This window comes from Gymnoscopelus microlampas, assembly GCF_963454915.1.
Source record: "Gymnoscopelus microlampas genome assembly, chromosome: 6".
Taxonomy (NCBI): domain Eukaryota; kingdom Metazoa; phylum Chordata; class Actinopteri; order Myctophiformes; family Myctophidae; genus Gymnoscopelus; species Gymnoscopelus microlampas.
Genome location: NC_139943.1, coordinates 43,740,532 through 43,765,481, shown reverse-complemented (window position 1 = coordinate 43,765,481; position 24,950 = coordinate 43,740,532). Strand labels below are relative to the sequence as shown.

Here is a 24,950-nt window from a genome sequence, read left to right as displayed (position 1 = left end):
ATAAAATAATTTAGTCCTAATAAGTGTTACAGTCTTACAGCCCTAAAAACAAATGGTGAGTTAAACATTTACAACATGCACATGTAAATATAAGGTAGTGGGTCATGAAAAGGCAGTATACAATCCAAAATAGTTTGTTATGCATTTGTTCGAATTGTTTAATTTATGTGTGAGTTTGTTATTAATTTCAGGGATGGCCAATATTGTGTTTATAGAAATTGGGTACTACCGGTTCACGAGCCACAACATAAATGGAATGCAATTATCTTAGAAATATGACAATCATTCACAAAGAACATTCCTGAAAAGTAGAAAAAGGTTAAAGGCAAAACAAATCTGTCAGTGCTGGACGGCTTCTGAAAAACAGGGAAACAAGTGTTAGTGTTCTTTTCAAACAAATGCTTCACAATCAATAGTTATGAAAAAAGACAAAACAATGTTACAATATGAATAAGACAAAACAATGCTATAATATGAATAAGACAAAAGAATCCTACAATATGAATAATACTCAACAAGACAAAAAAGGTGAGATTTGCAGTGATGTTGCTAGGTTTTCAATGTAATGGGTCCCGGGACCCACAGGTGGTCATTTAAATGGGTCCCAGAAACATTTTATGGGTCCCCAATTACACGCCCCCCCCCCCTCTATTGTTTTCTTTGATCTCCAATCTCCATATCTTCTATGTGTGTGTGTGACTGTGTACATTATATCCTAATGCAGTATCCCTAAAGAACAACAACGCTTTGTGGAAGGGGGAAGAGAATGTTAACGGAACAGAGATATTTGTTTAAAAAAAGCAGATGTTTGCGGCAGTATTTATTGCTCTGGTGTTTTCTTCTTAAAAAGTGTGATTCCCTTCAAATGATGTATGCTTGTGTCGCACTGAAAATAACGATCTGAAAACAACGTGTTGCGCGTCGGTGTTTTGGCTCGCGGCTCGGTTTGGTGCGCAGGTCGCGGCTCAGTTTGGTGGGCGGGTCGCGGCTCGGTGCGCGGGTCGCGGCTTGGTTTGGTGCGTGTTTTTTGAACAGTGTATCTTCTGGACTCGAGCAGCATTGCTATTTGAGTACCTACACTGGAGTGGCACCAGAGCATGAGGTAGCGTGTGGCTATGAATAGTTCCTGCCGTCTCGACAACATCTCTGGTGACCACTATTTGCCATCCTTCCATTGTTTATGTCCAATCCAAGCATCAGTAGATCTGAAAACAACGTGTCACGCGTCGGTATTTTGGCTCGCGGCTCGGTTTGGTGCGCGTGTCGCGGCTCGGTTTGGTGCGCAGGTCGCGGCTCAGTTTGGTGGGCGGGTCGCGGCTCGGTTTGGTGCGCGCGTCGCGGCTCGGTTTGGTGCGCGGGTCGCGGCTTGGTTTGGTGCGTGTTATTTGAACAGTGTATCTTCTGGACTCGAGCAGCATTGCTATCTGAGTACCTACACTGGAGTGGCACCAGAGCATGAGGTAGCGTGTGGCTATGAATAGTTCCTGCCGTCTCGACAACATCTCTGGTGACCACTATTTGCCATCCTTCCATTGTTTATGTCCAATCCAAGCATCAGTAGATCTGAAAACAACGTGTCACGCGTCGGTATTTTGGCTCGCGGCTCGGTTTGGTGCGCAGGTCGCGGCTCAGTTTGGTGCGCGGGTTGCGGCTCGGTTTGGTGCGCGCGTCGCGGCTTGGTCTAGTGCGCGGGTCGCGGCTCGGTTTGGTGCGCGTGTCGCGGCTCGGTTTGGTGCGCAGGTCGCGGCTCAGTTTGGTGCGCGGGTTGCGGCTCGGTTTGGTGCGCGCGTCGCAGCTTGGTCTGGTGCGCGGGTTGCGGCTCGGTTTGGCATTACAGGAGTTCATGAAAATGTCCCTGCGGAAGATGGCCCTACGGCTTGGTTTGGTGCGTGTTTTTTGAACAGTGTATCTTCTGGACTCGAGCAGTATTGCTATCTGAGTACCTACACTGGAGTGGCACCAGAGCATGAGGTAGCGTGTGGCTATGAATAGTTCCTGCCGTCTCGACAACATCTCTGGTGACCACTATTAATAACAATTGTTTATGTCCAATCCAAGCATCAGTAGGTTCCATTGTTCGCAATCCGTTTGTTATTGAGTGCGGCAGATGGGATATATTATATATTAGAATATAGCAGGTCAGAATGCGTTTGGTGGGAAAGAGCACGATGTTCTACAACTAACTAAGGTCTACATGGTTCCAGTGTTTGCAAGCTTGTCTTGCAGGCTATGCACTAGTCCTGATCGGAGGATAATACGCAATACACAGGATCATGGTAGCTGTAGTATGTACGTAATACTCCAGACTGTAGACATTGCTGTGGTCTTGAGATGTAAATGTGATCCAACAGCGTGTTTTTGTCAGTAGTCTTCTCCTTGATCAGTTGTGTGTATCCTCTGGACTCGAGCAGCATTGCTATCGGAGTACCTACACTGGCCAGTAGATTTTCATTGAAATCACCACAGACTACGATGGGATGGTGGTCCATCACTTCTAAGGCGTCCAGAAGGGCCTTAAGATTGTCCATGAACGGGTCATCGTAACGTGGTGGTCTGTACACTGCAGCTATCAGAAGCTTGACAGGGGACTCTATCTTGACGACCACAAACTCGAGGTTGGTCACATTGTGTATGTAACGCTTTTCACGTGCCTGGAAATGGTCTTTCACATACACAGCGACGCCTCCGCCATCCTGTTCTGCACGTTCAGGAAGGTTGGAGTACGAGATGTGCTTGTTGCGGCTGAACATGGTGTATCCATCTAATTGGAGACTGTCAGCCACATTGCAGCCGGTGAGATGAGTCTCGGTCAAGCACAGGACATCTGCATGGGTTAGTTCGTGATGTTGCCTGATGTCTCGAATGTGTGCCGGTAAACTTTGCGTGTTGTGATGTATAATCGCGAGTGTTTGCGCCTGGCCTGTCGTCTCTCGATACTTTAACAGTGGCATAAAACTGTCCAGTGAGGCGGTCTTCATGGATTCTAGGGCAGCTGTGATTGCAGGATCAGCATAGATTTTCTTCGCATCGAAGTCAATTATATGCAAACCTTGCAATGACGTTGTCCTACTGAGGGCAACGTAGGCCATGCCTGGTTGGAAGATCCGTTTCAAGGAAACCACTGCAGACTGTGTAGTCATGCCTTGGACTTTGTGAGCTGTGCAAGCATATGCCAACTTGATGGGAAATTGCCTACGAAGCGTTTTATCTTTCAGGTGGTCCTCGTATCTCTCGACGTACACTTGTGCAGAGCCAGGTGTAGTTTTCCGGTATTTCTGTCCTGCTCCAGGCTTGTCTACTACAAGCCAAAGCTTGGCTACTCTACTCTCGTCCTTGTTTACCTGTATCTCTACACTATCAATCTTGCCAAATGTCCCGTTCACAAGGCCATCCTCCACATCTATGTTCTTAATGATCATGATTGGGGCGCCTACTGCAACCTGCAAGTTGTCAAGAAGATCCTGATGATCTCCTGTACGGGGACTGGCAAGTCGAGTCCTGTGGTTATCAACTTGCCTATAGTCTTCCGCGGGTATGTTGACAATCTGGCTGTGGAGCGCAGACAAAGATTTGGCGTTGTGTTGAGACACCTCTTTGTTGGTTGCAAAGATGTGCACAACATCCTTAGGACAAAGGTGAGGCAATGTCACTCGTTGAGCAAGGAGTGCTTTGTCTGTGTCACTCAGCGGATCTTTCTTCGCTTTGACCCTCAACCTATTCAGAAGCTGTGCGTAGGGCACATCATCTTTCTGTCGCATGATCTCGGTCAACGTGATCATCTGAAAGTGTTGGTGCAGAAGGTCCGGTGTGCCTTCTTCGAGCACGCAGAGCGGTTTCCCACTGGATGTTGGAGGGAGCTGGTAAAAGTCGCCTACTACAAGTACCGACATGCCACCGAATGGCCTCTTACTGCCTTTGATCTCTTGCAGTCTCCAGTGGATGTAAAGAAACATGGCCTTTGAAACCATCGAGACCTCATCTATGACGATAATCTCCGCATTTCCCAGCTTTGCCCTCACGTCATCTAATTTGTTTCCCAGCCCTATGTAGGGTGGATTCAGTTTTCTGGGCAACTTCAACAGGGAATGCAATGTGTTTCCCGCGATGTTGTATGCCGCAGTTCCTGTAAACGCAGACAGCAGCACCGTGGGCATGGATGCATCCGTCTCTTCAGATAGTCTGGAGAGTCGACGGAGAATCCTTGTTGCCTCACCGTAGATGCACTTAATCAGATGGGATTTGCCAGTTCCAGCACCCCCAGTGACAAAGAAAAAGAAGGGTTCGGGTTTGTCAATTTTCTCAAGTACGCTCTTCAAACACCAGTCACGTACCGAGTGAAAGATGGAGGCTTGAGTCCGGTTGAGGTTTCGACACAATGAGCGCAGGTAATCGAGGCTCATTTGCGGAGCCGACACCCTGTGCGCAACAATTGTACCCACCTCTTGACAACTGAACTCTGGGACGTCGTCTTGTTCGTCGTCCGCAAGTGGATGTTGTTCTTGTTCGGCAAGACATTCCATCCGCTCGAGCTCATTTTCGGGGGCAATGTTGGCCCACGCATCTTCCGCGGGGCCATTTTTCATGAACTCCTGTAATGCTTCTTCCATCGAAGAAGCATGTCTTTCATATTTCATCCTGTTTTCCGCAACGATGGCATTCGCGCGCCAAGTCCCTTTTTGCCCAGGTATTTTCACCGACGCAGACTCGTAGAAGTCCTTGTAGGTGGGGAAGTCTACGGTTTTCAGTGTGGTCTGATAGCGATGCGGAAGGTAAGCCTTCAGCAAGGTGCCGAAGTATTTCTCGGGGTCTTTCTGTTCCGAAAATTTCGCGTATCTGATTACCGCGTGTTTTTTCATGCGCTTTTTAATGGTTCCCATGTTGTCAGACAGCTTAAGGCAATCTGGCTTTTTTGCTTCGCTACCGTACACGATTCTGTACTCGGATGCAAATTCTGCGAGACACATGTTGTGAAACACCGACGTTTTGGGTCTGGCATTGTATTTGTCCAGAAGACTCGACATCCACACTTGGTTCGAATCTCCTGGTCTTTTCTGCAGCAAGCTGAGCGGGAGGCTCATTTTCATTGCATTGTCATCCGTCGGGAGGAAGACAACTGGGCGCGAGCATTTCTTCAATGACAAGCTACAAGTCCGGGCCACTGCCTCCTGAGAGCTAACCTGTCTGTTTTTAACGTATGCGTGAACAAGTTCGTTCATTGCACCCCTCTCGGTCACTTTCGTGGGGTCTATGCCTACGACTACTTGTTTCAGAATCTCACCCATCTCATGTTCGGCCTTGGATATGTAGGACAACATGTATGAGATGCAAACAAAGTGATCCAGGACAAACTGGATATCCATGTTGGCATTCCAGGCCTCCAGCAAAACTGGGTTGTAGTTGTTCACATAGCAATCCTTGACTCCACGCTTCATCAAGAGCACCTGGACATTTCGCATGTCTTCAAGACAGCTGTCGTACTCTTCGTGAGTCAAATTGCACTTTTCCAGCAACTCTGAGAGGTCGGTCACTTCTGATGGTAAGTCCAGAAGTAGATCATACAGAGGTTTGAGTTTGGCCAAAGAAGCCTGTGCTCTTGCCTTCTGTTGTTTGCCTATGCCCTCGGTACCCTTCTTTGCACTTTCGTCTGTCACGGATGAAGACGAAAGGGGTGCAACAGGAGGAAATGAAGGATCATTTCCTCCTGTTGCGCCACTTTCGTCTTCATCCGTGACTTCTTCCGTTGGATCAACTGGCACTGGGTTAGTTAACCAGGTTGAGTCCACTGGTGCCTTGGGGAAACCAAACCTGCATGTCCTGTTACCTTTCTTACAGGACTTTGTGTGGTTTCTGCTGTGCATCTGAACTTCTTGGACAATTCGGTGAAGCACAGGATTTTCGTTTGGATCAGGCAGCTGGCACGAAATGTAGCGGTCTGCAAATTCGCATATTTTCTCGTCCGAGTCTTCCCCAAGTTTGGGGGCGTCGGCTACCCACAATAAGGCGTGAACATGTGGGGAACCTCTGGCCTGATACTCTATTCTATGGAACCAATCTATGACGTGACCGAGCGGGCGAGCATCAGATTGCAGCAGTTTTGTATACGCATGAGCAACTCGCTTGTCAAACATGCGCATTGTAGTCACTGCATTGCTTCTGAGGATGTTGCATTTCTCGTTCCAGTCAAGCTTGTCAAAATCCACTATTTGGCCTTGCTGTGCTTTTATTGCCGTTATGACCTCTGGCCATCTGAATTCGGCAGCACTTAAGGTCAAAAAGAAGGTAGGTGGGCCTAACTGACGGACCATGGCAAACAAATCAAACATGGTCTTCTGCCAGTAGGCTGGCGTCCCCCTCAGGGGTTGCATGAACCTTGTTGCATCGCGGTTTCGGACCAGTCTCTCGACTTCATGCTTGTCCTGCAACATCTTGTTAGTGATCCTGCGACCATCCTTGCTAAAGGGTTTGCCCTTCCTCAATTGAATTGAGATGGTGCTTTTGGCCGTGTGGGTCTCTGTAACAAACTGGGCAAAAAAGAGATAGCTTTGGTCTCTCGCAAAACGATCATCGGCACTGAAAAGCCTTGCGTTAAAGTACCTGCTTGGGCTCAGTTTGAGCTTTCTCTTCCGATCTAACGTGTTCTCGCCAGATGGAAACAAGACAGGGAAGGCCTTTGCTTCGAGATTTGGGACTGTGCTGTAGCTGACAGGCCTGTTGCCTTCGGCTGGGGCGAGGCAGAAAATGCCATCGCCGTATGTCATTGTCTCTTGTCCAATGTCATCCGGTTGCAAGCAACCGTCCAAGCCATGTCCAGGTCTCAGCGCATCTTGCTCATCTTGGGCAGTGGGTGGATGTTGATCCACTCCCTGTGATGGGTCGAAAGATTCAGTAGCATCGGCTACTTCAATCATTTCGGCCTCATCACAACTGTCCATGACTTCATCTGTGGCTGTCTGTTCAACAGTGGGTAGCTCTTCAAGCTGGCCCTCCACATTTGCATCGTTGATGCTCTCATCATTTCGGATTATGATGTTTTTGTAGTCGGGGTGTGTCTCGATGAGTTTACTCAAGCCCGATAACACATTGGTCATATTGACAGTGTGAAAAAGATGATAGCCTTTGTACCGCAGACGTCTCTTCAGCTTCACTCTGTACAAACAGGATGCATCGAGCCGTCTGGGTAGCGTGTTTACTGTGGTTGCCACGTCTGCTGGCACGCAAACCACAGCACCATGTATCGCACTCTGTTTGCCTTTAGGAAGTGTGAGAATCTTGGCAAACGGTATGTCTATTGCTAAAATTTGTCTTTCCAGCACATTGAGTTGGCGGAGCTCTGGAGGAATGGGGGCTAGTCCCAGGTTGTTTGCGACAGCCAAGCGTGGCATTCTACCTACTTCTACACTTTTGTGACAGCTTTGACAAATCCACTCTGTTCGCCTTTCTAAGGGTACAGCGCAATCTTTCGGCCCTCCACATTGATCATCACACGAATGAAGGTATTTGCCTGTTAAGCAGGCAGCAACCACTGCGGGTTTGATCGTGTAATTTGACCTTTGACAAACATACACTTGATTAGCGAAAAGAGCCCGATGGCACGTTGTGCACACCTTAGTTGGTCCATCTTTTGTGGCTTTCTGGAAACTCGCTATAGCGCCTTGTACTAGCTCATTCTGTTGGGGTGCGGTAACTAAATCTATCCTCGCAGTATCTAAATCTTTCCTCGCAGTATCTAAATCTTTCCTCGCTTTTAAAGCTTTGCTAAGTTTGCGCAGTTCATCACATAAGTCCTTGTATCTATTTCTTATCCTCATTGAACGTCGCATCACACAGCGCATCTTGAAGAACGGGTCCGTTTTGCATCTGCGGGCCATATAGGACTTCATGCGTTCCCTGAACTTTTCCCTGAACTCCTCATCTCCTTTGAACCTCTTGTTTCTATATCCCTTCTGTTTTTGCTGATGCTTTTCTCTAAACTCCTCATCTTCATTGTACCTTCTTTTGTCATAAGCCTTAATTTTGACCTGTTTTTGCCCTCTGAACTCCTCATCTAATTTGAACCTCTTTTTGCCATATGCCTTTTTTTTGACCTGATGCTGCCCTCTGAACATACAATCTTCATTGTATGTTCTTTTAAAGTATGCGTTCTTAAATTGTTTTTGCCTTGTCCTGAATTTTGTATCCGTTATACATCTCATGGCAATATATTTGTTCATGTATTCCTTCCTCGGAGTCCAAGGTTTTTCCTTGGTATCAGATTTTAGTTGGTCCTTTTGTCTCCTCGCTAATTTTCGTTTTCGTTGGTTACCTATTTTGTTTGCCCCTTCATTTGTAGTGTCTGACATCACTTGTGTTGACAGTGAATGGCCAGCCTGCAGACAATGCTTGGTGATTGGAGGTCCAGTGTTTGTTTCATCCTGACAAGTTAGATCAACAGGCTCTTTGTGATGCAGGTTGTCAGGATGAACTTGCACTGTTGACAGATGGGGTGACCGAGCATTTGTCTGTTCAAATGTCACTGGCATGAAGTCAAACTGCATTTTGTCTATCGTGTTTTCATGTGAGAAGTCAATTAGCTGGTCTATCTTAGCGAACAGATCATCCAACTGAGTGAATGTCATCATTACAGCCTTTCCTCCAGGCAAAGGTAGGCCATCAGCACTTCTCTGATGAGAGTCAAACAGTCCATATCTTCCAGACCTGTCTCTAAAAACAGCAATGGTGAATGGTGATACTGTTAGGAGTGCATATTTGACGTCCTCAGACAGACACTTAAGTCTTTCCTGAAGCTTCAGGAACCAATGCTGTCGGTGGGGCTCTCCCTCAGCTCTCATATATCCCATTTCCACGTTCGATTTTTTCACGGAGTACGTATTGTGTTCCGTTTCGACCTTTAGAGGTACTTCCTCCATTGTCAGCAGGCATGACTGAAACTGATTTTGTCTTTTTAGTTGTTCTATTGTTCTTTTATACAGACTGTCTCCCCTGTCTAGTATCTTGTCAAGATCATCCATCTTCAAGTCAAGACCTTCATGTTGGTGTGCCAAAAATGTCAGAGCCATGCATGTACACTGCCGATTCTTTGACATTTTGGAAAACCTATGATGATTTTGGCTTTTGGATGCCTGCACAGATTTCACAGAGGGTGGCGGGGTGCATGCTTGTTGTACAGGGTCATTGTTGGAAAGGTCCATGGCCTCGCCAATGTTGTCTTCAACATTTGACTGTGCATGTTGTGTTCCTTCATTGACCACTGTGCAACTGTTTGGTGCATCTGCATGGGCTAATTTAGAAGCCCAGAATTTCCTTTTAGCGTTAGATCTCTTCCCACGACCAGGCATGATGTCAGCAAGTTTTTGATCTGAACTTTTATTAAAATGTACAGTCTTTACCAAAAAACAACCTTCAACACTAGTGTAGCATTAGTCAAAAATCACTCCAGGCATCTAGAATCGACTTACTTACCGTTAAAAAGTCACCAGAAGAGCTGTTCCGATCCGATGAACACTAGAAAAAAATATAGAACAATTTCAGACTAGCGCTATAGTTTCACAATATAATTACTTTTTAATATATATTTTTTCTACCGTTATATTCTTGAGTAAAAACCGTGTGTGCCATTTTATGACAGTAGAGTTTCAGGCTGCTGCGCAGCCTTCAAACCTAGTCCTATGTTGCGCTGCTAAGAGCATTGGTCACTGAAGCATGGCCATTTGAAGTGTTTTACACTGCTATATAGCACCTACGAAGTTTGGGGCGTTAAGCATGCTCCGAACTGTAGTTATGGCTGTTTAAAGGGCACATTTTTGATGAAAATCTTTGTTTAGATCTGCTCAAGTATCGGTATATATGAAGTAATTACTTTGACTGTTGAGTTTTTTCATCTTTCCATAATGTGCATTATTGGTATGTTAAGAATATAACAGCTGCATTTGTATGTATGGCACTTGTTTTATTCATATCCATCTATCATTCATGCCATTATGGCTATAACAGACTTGAGTTTTGTAATAGTTGACATTCCCTTGTTTAACTTAGCCATTCAAGATTGTATACAATATTAACCAAAAAAATTAGAAAAGTATAACTAAAGAGAGAAAGTATTACATAAGAATATATGTATACCAAAGATTATGTATATGATGAGTACACCATAGAATCTAAGTACGGCACTTAGGTTAGGTTTAGCAGTATGGGAAAATAAAGGATTAATTCATAAGTTTGCTGTTGCAAACTTTTTTTACTGTTGTTTACTGTTACCATTTATCTGTAGAGTAATAGTGTAACCATTTTGTTTTATTTCATTTGAATTTTTTGAATAAGAATGGCTGACAGCTTTGACTAAATTGGATCCTACATAGTCATTACCTTTTTAAAATGTGTGGAAACAGTATGTAACTAGAATTAAAGCTGCACGCAGCGATGACCGGGTCGTCGACGTTCTGTATACATCTACGATACAAGCCTGTATAGCAATCAGCTGAAAAGTTAGGCTAAATTAGCTAACAAATTCAGCCTGTCCCTATTGGACGTCAAAGTGTACCTAGGACGTTTTGTGGGTTTTTGATGCTGGGAACCGGAGTTATGGCTTTTTAAAACCCAGCCAATAGGAACACAGAGGGGGCGGGGCTTAAGCAATTTCAGCCTGCCCCTATTGGCCGTCTAAGTGTACCTAGCAAATGTTGTAGATATTCGATGCTGGGAACTGGAGTTATGGCTGTATAAAGCCCAGCTAATAGGAAGACAGAGGGTGCGGGGCTTCAGAAATTACAGATCGTCCCTATTGGTGGTCTAAGTCCACATACCAAACTTCTACTGGGTAGTATGCTGCGAACTCGAGTTATGGCTGTTTAAAGGCCAGCCAATAGGAAGACAGAGGGGGTGGGGCTTCAGAAATGACAGCTCGTCCCTATTGGTGGTCTTAGTCCACATACCAAAATTGTACTCTGTAGTTTGTTGCAAACCGAAGTTATGGCTGTTTAAAGGCCAGCCAGTAGGAATTGTAGATCGGCTATTTTCACTTCCTGTTTGGCGTTGAAGTTGGACGCTTTGCCGTGGTCACGCCGTTTTACACAAGCTTTTGATAACTTTTCATTGTTAACGTCTTTTGTGTGTGAGCAAATTTGAGGGGGATCCGATAATCCGCGTAGGAGGAGTCAGTGAAAGTACAACCTGTGAAAACGGCATGAAATGCACAACAACGCCACTACCAATAAAAAATGGCCAACTTCCGGTTTGGTTTTGGTCATGGCTCCAAGAGACTTTTTCATAAGTTGGGACATGATACAAGTTTGTAACAATTTTCATGCATGTAGGTGAAGTTGTATTGTTGGGCTTGAAGCATGAACTTTTGTAGGGGGCGCTATTGAGCGATTAGGCCATGCCCCTTTTTGAGAAGATTAAAATACGTAATTTTTCTTCACTTGATGTGTGTGCAAAGTTGCACAACTTTTTGAGTACGTTTCGGCCCTCATTTTCCAGATTCATTTGGGGGAAATATAATCATTGCAGTTTCAATAGGGAAAAATAATAGTTTTACACAAGTCAGCTACCTGATTGCACTTAAGGCAGATGTTAAAAATGTAGGGCAAAGGCTTTTTCTTGGCCACTAGGGAGTGTGCATACAAGGTTTTACACAGATCAGTGCAGTTATAGGTAAAAACATGTATCGACCTGCTATAGTGCCACCATGAGGCTGACTTGACATTTTTCAAGTGGCATTTCTTCCTCTTCCTAGTGGGAATGTGTGTGCAAAATGTCACCGAAATTGCACGCTGTGTTCATGATTTGAGGCATTTTGTTCAAAACAGAGCCCGTTTCGTTGAATGACAATAGAGATACTGTGTACCGATTATTGTGATGTTTGAACAACATGTGTAGTGCAGTCAAAAGTGTGTTTGCAAAAATTGGCCTCCTGGTGGCATAACCAGGAGCCCCATGTGACTAATTTGGGACAGAATTCTGCTATAGCATACAGGGAGCGTGTGTGCACAGTTTCACTACCATCAAGTCAACGGTACCAAAGATTGGCTGTCCACAGACAGAATGACACACACACAGACGGACAGAGTGCAAAACATAGTCTCAGCCATGCCTTCCGGCCTGGTGGAGACAATAAAGTGTGCACTAATAATCTGGGGATCAACAAAATAATTTTGGGACCCCTCTGGGAATATTGATAACCCTGTGCATGTAATGCGCGGATCTCCTTGAGGACTGCAGTCACAGAGATGATTCCGTGATTTTTCAAAAGGTACAGTAAAATCACTGTTTTTTGCTGGCAGCAGTGGCACACTATTACACTATTGATATGGCAGTCAAAGAGTTAAGCTACAGAGTATATATATTGGCAATGCCTCCTTAAAAAGGGACAATGGACTGATCCCAAGACAATCACATGTGTCATGTTATGTTAAACAAACCTTGCAGTAGTGCAGTCTGGGATGGTCCCCTCAGTCCACAGCTGTGTTGGCCAAGATATCAGGTCTGGTGTACAGCCACGCCACAGCTGAAAATTTTAAGCAAAAATATTGTATTTTAGACAGAAATACATATCTGTCAAAGGCAGATCTACAAGCTCACAAGTTATCTACAAGCTGACAAGTGAGCTTGTAGATCGGCTATTTAAAATAAGGCAACAAGCTTACAGTGAACTTGTAGATCTGCTATTTTCCAAACATTAAACTCACAGTGAGCTTGTAGATATGCCATTTTCAAATATATATGTATAATGCCTTGTTATGTCATGGCTACAGATGTCTGCCAATTTAGGAGAGAATTGGAAAACAGCAGATCTACAAGCTCACAACGCGTTGCATTGTGAGCTTGTAGATCTGCCATTTTCAAATAGTGAGTCACATGGGGGTGCGGCTGCACACAGACAGTGCACACAGAGAGACACACAACCCGAGCACGGTTTCATAGTAAGCTCACTTTGCACTACTGTGCAGTGCTTGGGCCCTAAAAGAGGAGCACAGGTCTCCACCAGGTCAGGTAGGTTATTGTGGTACAGCAATGAAGGAGGCGCACCTCCTTCCGCTGCGTTCGCAATAACAAAAGCAAGGTGTTATGTTAAGAAAAACAATGATCAGAGCTAGCTCTGAAACATGACTTCAACCTGGTGTTTTCGCTTTATCCATTTACGGCCCGTACATTGACATACAAGTGCTTCAAATCAACAAATTTGAAAACCACTGCCTACTTCATCTTACTGGAGTGGCACACAATAAGAGTAAAAATAGCAGATCTACAAGCTGCCAACGTGTGTTAGTGCTCTACTTTTCCATGTCAAGGACCCCCGAAATGATACGCATCTGGCCGCAGACCCCGATTTGAAAATATGTTGTTCCAGGGCCTCCCAGAAGCACATATCGGAGTTAGAATGTTCGCAAAGGACCCCAAAAATGATATGTATTTTGCTGCAGACCCATATGTCAAAATAAGTTGTTCCAGGGACCCCCAGAAGCACAGATCAGAGTTAAAAATGTTTGCAAACTTTCAAGATTCTTCAAAAATGGCAGATCTACAAACTCACTTGGTGCTGCGCTATGAGCTTGTATATCTGCTATTTTTGAATAGCCAAATGAATCTAAAATGACAGCGATCACGGTCTTAAAGGGTTAATACAAAATTCAGGTATGCCTAGCACTTATCAAAATATAAGTAAATCAAGCCATGGATATTGGCAATGCCTCCTTAAACACTAGCCCTGGATTGACCTCAAGACAATTAGGCACACACAAGTGAGCATGTTTGTTTGTCAGGTACTTATTAAAGCATACTTTGAAACGGTAACGAATATAGTAAATAATACATTGCATCCACAACGTGAAAACACAGCAACTATACCAGTTAACTACACCACAGTACCAGTATGCAAACAGTCTTACAGTCAGTAGGGGTGCTACTGCTACTATACTCCTGAGTGAACACAGTAACTGCTTTCAATACCTTAAGACCGGGGATGCATCTTTGTGTCAATTGTAGATTTGTTTGGCTATTCAAAAATAGAAGTTCTACAAGCTCATAGTGCGGCACCAAGTGTGTGTGTGTGTGTGTGTGTGTGTGTGTGTGTGTGTGTGTGTGTACACACACACACACACACACACACACACCTCATCTCAGTCCTAAATTCTCCTGTTAGAGGCTAGTTGTCCATCTTAATCACAAGTTTTAACAGAATAAATATAACAAGCAAAGTCAATTAAAAGCTGAATCTGTTATATAAGCAAGGTAGTCACATACTGTACATAGAATGCTGAGAGACAGTGTAGTGCCTCATGCTTTAAAAAAAAAGTATTCAAAGGCATCTACAAATATTTGCCAAACATATAAAATATAGTGAGAAAAGCAGAATTAGCAGATCTACAAGGTCACTTGTAAAAATTATATGCAGCGCCATGAGCTTGTATGTGCCATGCTTTTCAAAATCGTGTGAACAGGAACAACATTTTGAGATGAAGTCCACAGCCAAATACATTTTGGGGGTCCTTGACATGGAAAAGCACCACTGATATAGCAACGTGTTTTTCAAAGTATTTATAGAATATATATTCAAAGATTTGCACAATTTTTCAAAAATACCAGATCTACAAGCTCATAGCGCAGCACCGAGTGCTACGCTATGAGCTTGTAGATCTGCCATTTTGACCCCAAGACCATTTCCATAATGGCAACATTAGATGATTACAAATGTTGTGAGGTTTGTATATTAAACAAACCTGTCTTGCAGTAGTGTCTGGAAGAGTCTGTCTGCTGTCACCAACACACAGGATCTCCACCACACCTGCAAATGAATTAGAAAAATATTTATTTTAGACAAAGTTAACCTGAAGATACATTTATTGATTTACATAGACAGTTGCTCACACCACATCGTCTACATGTGCATTAGAGTGGGCTGCAGATGCATTAGAGTGGGCTACAGATGCATTAGAGTGGTCTACAGATGCATTAGTGGTCTACAGATGCATTAGAGTGGTCTACATGTGCATTAGAGTGGGCTACAGATGCATTAGAGTGGTCTACAGATGCATTATAGAGTGGTCTACAGATGCACTACAGTGGGCTACAGATGCATTAGAGTGGTCTCCAGATGCACTACAGTGGGCTACAGCTGCACTAAAGTGGTCTACAGATGCATTAGAGTGGTCTACATATCACAACAGTGGTCTCCAGATGCAACAGAGTGGTCTACAGATGTACTAGAATGGGCTAGAGAGGCACTACAGTGGTCTACAGATGCAATAGAGTGGTCTACAGATGCAGTAGAGTGGTCCACAGATGCACAACAGTGGTCTACAGGTGCACTAGAGAGGTCTACAGATGCACGACAGTGGTCTACAGATGCAATAGAGTGGTCTACAGATGCACTAGAGTGGTCTACAGATGCACAACAGTGGTCTACAGGTGCACTAGAGAGGTTTACAGATGCACTAGAGTGGTCTATAGATACAGTACAGCATGCTATAGATACAGTGGGTAGTCTATTAGATGTAGTACAGTGGTCTCATACAGCTGTCGATACGGTGCAGTGGTCTAATAGATGCAGTACAGTGGTGAAGATACAGAACATGATCTCATGCAGCTATAGATATGCAGTGGTCTCATATAGCAAGATGCAGTGGTGTAGATACAGCACAGTGTTCTCTAGATGCAGTGCAGTGGTCTCATGCATGCAGCTATAGATACAGTACAGTGATCTCATGCAGCCATTACAGTAAAGTGCTATAGTAAATAATATATTGCATCCAAAAGGTGAAAACACAGCAACTATACCAGTTAACTACACCACAGTACCAGTATGCAAACAGTCTTACAGTCAGTAGGGGTGCTACTGCTACTATACTCCTTCTGGGTGAACACAGTAACTGCTTTCAACACCTTAAGACCGGGGATGCATCTGTGTGTCAATTGTAGATTTGTTTGGCTATTCAAAAATAGAAGTTCTACAAGCTCATAGTGCGGCACCAAGTGTGTGTGTGTGTGTGTGTGTGTGTGTGTGTGTGTGTGTGTGTGTGTGTGTGTGTGTGTGTGTGTGTGTGTGTGTGTGTGTGTGTGTGTGTGTGTACACAGACACACACCTCATCTCAGTCCTAAATTCTCCTGTTACAGGCTAGTTGTCCATCTTAATCACAAGTTTTAACAGAATAAATATAACAAGCAAAGTCAATTAAAAGCTGAATCTGTTATATAAGCAAGGTAGTCACATACTGTACATAGAATGCTGAGAGACAGTGTAGTGCCTCATGCTTTAAAAAAAAGTATTCAAAGGCATCTACAAATATTTGCCAAACATATAAAATATAGTGAGAGAAGCAGAAATAGCAGATCTACAAGGTGACTTGTAAAAAATAATATGCAGCGCCATGAGCTCCACAGCCAAATACATTTTGGGGGTCCTTGACATGGAAAAGCACCACTGATATAGCAACGTGTTTTTCAAACTATTTATATTATATATATTCTAAGATTTGCACAATTTTTCCAAAATACCAGATCTACAAGCTCATAGCGCAGCACCGAATGCTACACTATGAGCTTGTAGATCTGCCATTTTGACCCCAAGACCATTTCCATAATGGCAACATTAGATGATTACAAATGTTGTGAGGTTTGTATATTAAACAAACCTGTCTTGCAGTAGTGTCTGGAAGAGTCTGTCTGCTGTCACCAACACACAGGATCTCCACCAAACCTGCAAATGAATTAGAAAAATATTCATTTTAGACAAAGTTAACCTGAAGATACATTTATTGATTTACATAGACAGTTGCTCACACCACATCAGATCTAGATATACAAATGAGCTTGTACATCTGCTATATTCAGTAGTGTAAATGTGCTTTTTCCATTGAGCTCATTTATTGTAAGCACACAAGTGAGCTTGTAGATCTGGTACTTTTCAATAAAAAACGTTTCAATGTAAAAATATTGCAAAACACACGCATGCTCTCTCTCTCTCTCTCTCCCCCTCTCACACACACACACACACACACACACACTTAAGTCCTACAGGAGAACTCTTGTTAGTGGCTAGTTTTAATAATCACATGTTTTTTTTTACATAATATATAACAAACAAATGCATAGTCGATTAAAAGCTACATTTTGTGTTATATATAATGAATTGATACAGATATATGGTCGATTGTGTTGTGAGACGATGTCTCACCGACACCGAAAACAAACGTAGTTTCGCCTACAGAACTAGCCATGAAACATGTCAGACATGGCTTAACTTCAACCTGAAGTTTGCACTTTGTCCATTTATGGCCCGTACATCTACATAAACGTTCACATTTCAAATATAAAGTGCTTATGTCATGGCCACGGATGTTACAATTATGTAGGGGCCCACAGAAGTACCAGTATGTTCTCTATTGTTCAATAAAAAGCATTTTAATCCGATCGGTGGCCAGTCTCTCACCATTTCCGCCATGCTTTCAACTATGTGACCCTATCGGTTGGGAAGTGTATTGCACTCTGATACAATCGAACTCTATGAGAAAATGGCCACCGATCGGATTAAAAGTATTTTAATTGAACAATACGGAAAATACGGGTACTTCTGGTGGATCGTACATAACTGTAACATCCGTGGCCATCGGGCAAAACTTTGTTTGAAATGTGAACGTTTAAGTAGACGTACGGAACAAAACGGGGAAAAGTGCAAGCACCATTTGCAGTTCATCCATGATGCAACGTTAGCTTGGAAAGTTAGCATATCAGCTAATGGACGGATATACTATATAATTTAACAATTATATTACTCACCTCACACAAAAGACGACGAAATGAAACTCCTCGGAAGAAAAGATGTAGATCAGTGATATTCTATAAATGTAAATGAAGTTTAATCGTTTACAATTCCTCTCGTCACGATGTGTCCAGCTGGCAAAACAAAGATCTGAGAAGAAGGGGGGAAGGGGGGCGGTTTGTCTCAAAATGTGCTTTCACAGGGTTGCCAGGTTTTGCGAGAGAAACAAGCAACCAGGTCTATGAAGCGAGCCCTTCGCCCTTTAAAAACGAGGCTATATGAAAAAAAGCCAATCAACAAGCTCACAACTCCTTGCGATAAGAAACTGCACTTTAAGAAACAATGGCAAAAAGTCGCAACCACCAATATTGACGAGCAACTTGAGAGAAAAAGTAGCCACAATTCGCTTATAATAAGCGGACATGGCAACAACGTTAAGCGTGTGTCGTTACGTCATCCGGCCTGAAACACAGTATTTGAAGCACATTGTGCGAGAGAAATAAGCAAGCAGGTCTATGAAAACAATCATCATGTTATACCAATATGAATAATAATAATAAGATAAACAGCCGTCTACACTGAATGTCTGCATGATAGAACAGCGGCATAAAAATAAAAGTAAAGTAAAAGTAAAAAAAAAAAAAGAAGTTAGGCTATTTGCTAACCTCTGAAAATGATCCTTACATGAATCTTAAATAAATATTTTTACTGAAATATTTCTATGTAGTTATTTTGTTTTTTATAACCAAAAAGTAAAATAACGAAACAACAACAGCAATAATAATAATAATAATAATAATAATAATAATAATAAGGGTAATAATAATAATAATGATAATAATAATAATAAGAAGAAGAAGAAGAAGAAGAAGAAAAAAAACACAGAAGGCAGTTAACATTCCTAATTTCTCCCAACACTGTGTCTGGTAATGAAAATGTACTTGAGTAAAAGTACAGAAGTATCGGCATCAAAATATACTTAAAGTACCAGAAGTAAAAGTAGTAATTATTTTAAGTTTTCAAATGCATAAAATGTATACAAAATGTATCATTAGAAAATAGCAGATCTACAAGCTTACAACGCATCAGGCACTAGGGATAACTGGGCACCAAAACCATCTTGGCACTAGGGACAGGAGGGCACTAGCGACACATGGGCACTAGGGAAATGTGGGCACCTGGTCAACTGGGAACTGGGCACTTGGGACATGTGGGCACCAGGACAACTGGGCACCTGGACGAGTGGGCACCTGAATTAGTCTTTTTTTGTGTTTTACTTTACACAGCATGATGCTTTGTTGCTGCCTGGGCCAAGCCAAAAGGCATGGCCGAGACTATGTTTTGCACCCTGTCTGTCAGTCCGTCCATCCGTCCGTGTGTCCTTCACCCCCTCTGTCTGTGAACAGCTAATGTCCAGCATGCACTGTTAGCTTGATCGTAGCGAAACTGTGCACACACACTCCCTGGATGCCAATTCAGAACCCCAAATCACATAGGCCTGTTATAGCGCCACCAGGAGGCAGCTTTTTGCAAAACCATTTTTTATGGCAGTATCCTACAGATTTGATCCAAACATCACACAGATTGGGACACAGTATCTCTAGTCATTAAACGAAACAGGTCTTTCAGATTGTTCATATTCCATCCTTATTGGCTAAGAATGGCTTCCAAAGTGTCTGTTTTGAACAAAATGCCTCAAATCATGGACACAGCATGCAATTTCCATGTAATTTTGCACGCACATTAAACATAAACACATAAATAGGCCGAGGAAAAAATGACACTTCAAATCTGCCTTGTGGTGGCGCTATAACAGGCCGTTTCATGTTTTTACCTATAACTGCACCGATCTGTGTAAAAAATATAATGTGTAAGGAAAACCCATAGAGGTATAATATAACCCTTTAAACCCTTTAAAATAGAACCCTTTGCCTTGCATTTTTCACATCTGCATTTTTGTCAAACAGGTCCCTCCCACAAATGTAACGGGCCAATCATATTGTCACCTCACTCCTGAGATCACTTGCTTTTGATTTTGAAGGGACTGATCCCCCAAAAATCATGTTTTTGCATCAAACGGTGACATTTTGCGCATTTGTGGCGGCCCCTATGGGTCAAAGTGAAATGCTTTTGGGGATTTGTTGAGTAAACCAACCTTGACATGTGATTCAAATCTGGGATCGATTGGACGTTTCGTTTGTGATTTTTGGCATTCTTTGTAAAACGGGCCCCTCCCGCTAACTTTGGAAGCCGATTACGGACGAACGGTAAGGACTATCAAAATGCCGTTTGGCTATCTTTATCGCATGGGTCCATAGGTCATGTGTACCGATTTGTGTGAGATTTGGACCAAATTTGAAGGAAAAGGAGCAAAAAGTGTGTTTTGAAGAAAATTCAAAATGGCGGAAAATCTATCCTGACGCAAATGGGCGAGGCCTATATGGGGAGATGCGTCGGGACCCAAGGAATCCAGGTGAAAAGAAATTTTGATTTTACGACCTACGGTTCAAGAGTTATAGGCCAAAAGGTAAAGTGGGCTGTTATAGCGCCACCATGTGGCCGACTGGTGTGATTATTTTCATAATAATTTCGCAAAAAACTATTAACCTCCCCTCCAAATCTTGTAACTGTAGCCCGTACGGTTTCCGAGAAAAAAATACTTGAATGGGAGTTTTTGCAATTACCATTAAAGTGGATGGGGAAATTTAATGCACAAATAAATCAATATCAAAAAATCTATCCTGACGCAAATGGGCGTGGCCTATATGGGGAGATGCGTAGTGACCCAAGGAATCCAGGTGAAAAGAAATTTTGATTTTCGGACCTACGGTTCAAGAGTTATAGGCCAAAACGTAAAGGGGGCTGTTATAGCGCCACCATGAGGCCGAATGGTGTGATATTTTGTTAAATAATTTGGGACTTAATTATGAATTATCCCTCCAAATCTGATAACTCTAGCTGTTAAGGTTTCTGAGAAAAAAATACTTGAATTTGAGTTTTTGCACTTTTCCATTAAAGTGGATGGGGACATTTAATGGCACTAATAAATTAATATCAATTAAAGTATTGAACCAATCTCTTAGCAAAATACAAGCACACGATTCCCGATTTAGACGGTCATTTTGACATATGGCGCAACATTGGGGGATGAAAACTGTGGGAGGAGATGCGGTTTGAAATATTGTTTATCTCAGTTTATCAATAACAATAGTCTGGTTGCCCTGTTGGGCAACCACACTAATAAAACCAAAATCTAAAGGGAGGAATGTGTATGTGTAACCGCTGTCGCTTAACCAAAATGAGGTAAGCGTGTTTCACCTTCCTGTGTTTTGTCCATTTCCTGTTTAATTCTCCTCTTTCCTGCTCAGCTCGCCACAGGTGAAACACAAGCGGCAGGTGTTGGTGAAAGTCGAGCTTGCCTCATGCCTTATTAATGACTGACATTTATGCCAATCAATTCACAGCGTTGCGACAGCTTGCAATGAGAGCCACTTACCAGGCAGATGGGCAGATCCTCAGGGCGTTCCAGACCCACTGACCAGTGACAAACAATAACATGACTACCTGGCTGACTGTCAGTCTGACACGAAGCCTGGGTAACACTGACTATCTAATTGGGCTTGATAACAACCTCCTTAGTCAATGGTCCTTAAAGTCTAGTCTCGAGGTACCTCTGCCATTCCAACTTCATCTAAGCGAAACCAAACTCTGGGATCAAGTTTTATATTCATTATTCATTCAATTTAAAGTATACAAGAGATTAAAGTGGCATTAGTGTTTTATGTTGTGAAGTTAGGTTCCATAGTTAGGCCAGAAAAGGTTTCATATAAAAATTCAATAAAAACAACATAAAATGGTCAGATAAATATGACAAACTAGGAGACATGCCCTACTGCACCTCCCTCCATCTGTCTGCTCAGGGGCATGTGCTGACAATGTTTTTTGGGTTGTGTGCGTGTATCAAAGGCATGGAGCAATGGGGTAAAGGGATAAAAACCAGAGTGCAACAAGCTGTATGAGACCAATCTTTGGACAGTGAACACATCGAAAAGTAGTGTGGCATGTCATCACCAGGACAAACATGAACAATGTTATATCCTAACCTTAATGCTGTAGTCCAGATGTACCATAAACGGCCAAACAGTGGCATTATAAATTACAGTGGCCCTAATATTTGTTATTTATGCATGCAAATATAATAAAGTCAAAGCACATCTAGCAGTTGATCAGATAGTCTATCAAATAAATACAAACTAAAGGGCCACAGCACGAGCACTCGGGTGGCGCAGTGGTAAAGTCCCTGCCTGCCACCACGGAAGTTGTGGGTTCTAAACCACCATGGTGCATCCTGCTTTGTCGGGCGTCGAACACAATTGGCCAGTGTCTGGGGAGGGAACCCGGGCAGGGAGGGTGATATTGTTCATTTGCACATACTCCTACAGGCTGGGGCGGCACCTGTCAGCAGGGAGTGTAGGACGATGGGCCTAAGTCCTCCCGGTGGGGGCTCCTCACTGGCAGGTGAGTCAGTAGGATGCAACACTGAAATGTGTGTGGGGCGGGGCGCTGGTGGCCTAGTGGTTAAAGCGCATACCACATTTAGGCTCTAATGTAGCCTGATAGTGAGTCGCAGGTTCGATTCCCGAACCTGCTGGCCTTTGCTGCTTGTCACTCCCTGTCTCTCTCCCCGTTTCCTGTCACTCTTCACTGTACTATTCAATAAAGGCAGAAAAGCCCAAATAATATATATATATATATATATATATATATATTTTTTTTTTTTAAAGGAATGTGTAGTGTGGTGGGGAGGAATTAATTGGCATAACGACTAAATTGGCCAGGGAGAAAAAGGGGATATAATGAATAATTGGCTACTCTAAATTGAAAAAGAAAAGAAAACAAAACAAGAAAGAAAATGACTTGAAGTCATATTCTACCAGGTGCTCTGTGTGTGTGTGTGTGTGTGTGTGTGTGTGTGTGTGTGTGTGTGTGTGTGTGTGTGTGTGTGTGTGTGTGTGTGTGTGTGTGTGTGTGTGTTTTCATAGACCTGATTACTTGTTTTTCGGATTGCTTGTTTCTCTCGCCAAACCTGGCAACAGAATTTGCGACGCTAAATGCTAATAATGTTTTTTATATAAGTGGTGGCAACATTTTTAGACACCACACAGGTCTTCCCAACAATAGCGACGAGTGAAGTCAGTGTGAACATGGCCAAATAATAACTTAATAGCCAAACTAGTTCTAATGAAACACGCTAGCATTTAGGCTAACTGTCCTGCCTGAGGCTAACTGTTACAGTGAATGAGGGCAGCGGACAGCGGAGAGCTGTTACTGTGGGGGGTGGGCCGTCTCCCCATTCGTGTGGCCATTGGCTTAAAGGAGTGAAGGACAGCCAGGACAGCCAATGACAAATAGTTGTCGCTTACCCATAGCTTGGGAGGACAAGGTGCAGAGTATGGGAAAATATCCCCATTGGCTTAAAGGACAGCCAATGACGCAAATGTGTCGAAAATGTGTCGAATGCAAATCTGTAATGTGTCGAACTCTGCCTTGCCGATTCATAGACTCAGGCGCTCTTCGAGCACCTGGTAAAAACAGCATGATAGTCTAGTAGTGGACTATACCCCTACCGTCTATTTTGCAAAGCATACAGAGATCTCCATATATGGGCATACAAGGGACACAGACAGACGGGTATAAAGGGTACAACAGGTACATAATTGCGTAATCTGATGGGGCATGAATTCCCAACTTGCATCGTTCCTGACTTGCATCGTTCCCGATTACTAGTTATAATGATCATAAGCAGAGGTGTTAAATTAACTCTGTGTACAAATGGATAAAGGAGAGAGAGAGAGAGAGAGAGAAATTCTGTAAGCACAAGAAACATCTCAAGCCAGAAGAGAAAGAAAATCAGGAGGAAAAATAAATACCAAATACTACTACTGAAGAAGATGTTTATGGCATTTACGGTATCTGTATCTTTATAATGCAAAATCATTTCATTTTGGGCTATCGGTCTACACATCAACCAGAGTACTACAGGTGATACGGACATGTGGTGCTGTGCAGATTTGTCTGATTGACTGCACGTCCCCACACGCAATCACATCAACATCTCTCTGGCTCATTTTCCTTCTATGTTGACAGGGGTTAGACCTGGGATGTATGGTGGTCAATGCAAATAACTTCCTGGTACAATAGGACAACAAACTAGCAGTATCAGAGGTCCCAACACCACTGGTCTATATAACATTGAGCCAACAGCCTGAGAGGACGGTGCACTGGTTTATATAGCACAATAATATTTTATGAAGACGTATGAGATACCCAACGCCTACCGTAAACTCACAATGACTCAGAATCAGCTATTTCTGGTGAGTGACATCATCGTGCGAAGTATAAATTAGGCTTTACAGCACTGCATTTAGCTGAGGAGAGGACACAGCACATAAAGCAACACATAAGCTTAGATAAAGAAGAAAAGGTATGTAATATATATTCAAGCCAGCTTCCTACAAACACGCTGATCTTCAAAAGAAAACAGTGAAGAATTATTTCTCAGAGTATTGTATAACCGTCTGTTTATGCCATCCCAGCACACATACATGTTTGACAAAGTTCTATTTTACCTGAAATAGACATTCTCCCCCTTGAGAAACTGTTCGAATGGTTTGATAAAGTTGGTGCGTCTTCCGATCCGACCTGGGCTGATGAGTCTGTATGTGGCCCCTGTTTTCCTCTGCCCCTCAGTTCATCACCCCACCCTGATGCCCCTGATAACGGGAGAGGTGGGAGGCCCTACGTACAATTTGCATCGCTTGTCTGCTGCACTGAATTGCAAGAGTGATGGGGCGGTTTTGCATAGTGGAGATTGAGCTGGTGACACTTCCTGTTGTCATTCTACTACATCTACGGTATCTGTTGACTCAATAAAGACTCAATCTTTATACTGTATATTTATATATAAGTCTCTGCAGTGTAGCGCAAATTCTAATTGAGCAGGCGCAATGCCCCAAAAGCTCAAATATTTGACAGCTAACATCTTTCAGATGTAAAATCAATGTTTGAATTGCTTTTCATTTACTCTATCACAAAGATTATAATGGTGTGGTACAAATTACTGACGCAACCTTGTGTTCCTCCTATTGTTAAACCACTCACGCATATAATGTCAAATGGAAGTGCTTTCCATTTTGTG

The 24,950-nt window shown here is 43.1% G+C and overlaps 2 protein-coding genes and 1 long non-coding RNA gene across 7 annotated transcripts in view; 1 reads left to right on the top strand and 2 right to left on the bottom strand.

The window, feature by feature from the left end:
* tmem258 (transmembrane protein 258) overlaps positions 1-24,950 on the top strand; it is a 151,477-nt gene that overhangs the window by 75,281 nt on the left and 51,246 nt on the right. The gene's annotated exons all lie outside the window — the stretch shown is intronic.
* The window catches only part of eps8l2 (EPS8 signaling adaptor L2), a gene marked incomplete at its 5' end in the record, with an annotated part of 65,657 nt that overhangs the window by 30,292 nt on the left and 10,415 nt on the right, over positions 1-24,950 (bottom strand). The window contains one exon of one of the 5 annotated variants that reach the window (XM_084059184.1): positions 24,382-24,496. The exons of the other annotated variants lie outside the window; for them this stretch is intronic. Coding sequence (XP_083915310.1) covers positions 24,382-24,394 — 13 coding nt within the window. Of the gene's footprint in view, positions 1-24,381; positions 24,497-24,950 lie in introns of those variants that run through there. 5 annotated transcript variants of the gene reach the window in all.
* LOC311047725 lies at positions 124-17,905 on the bottom strand. Its single transcript, XR_014601043.1, has 6 exons — positions 17,770-17,905; positions 16,626-16,690; positions 14,715-14,779; positions 12,417-12,502; positions 9,460-9,501; positions 124-356 (listed from the first exon to the last, which is right to left on the bottom strand). It is a non-coding gene; the product is annotated as an uncharacterized lncRNA (long non-coding RNA).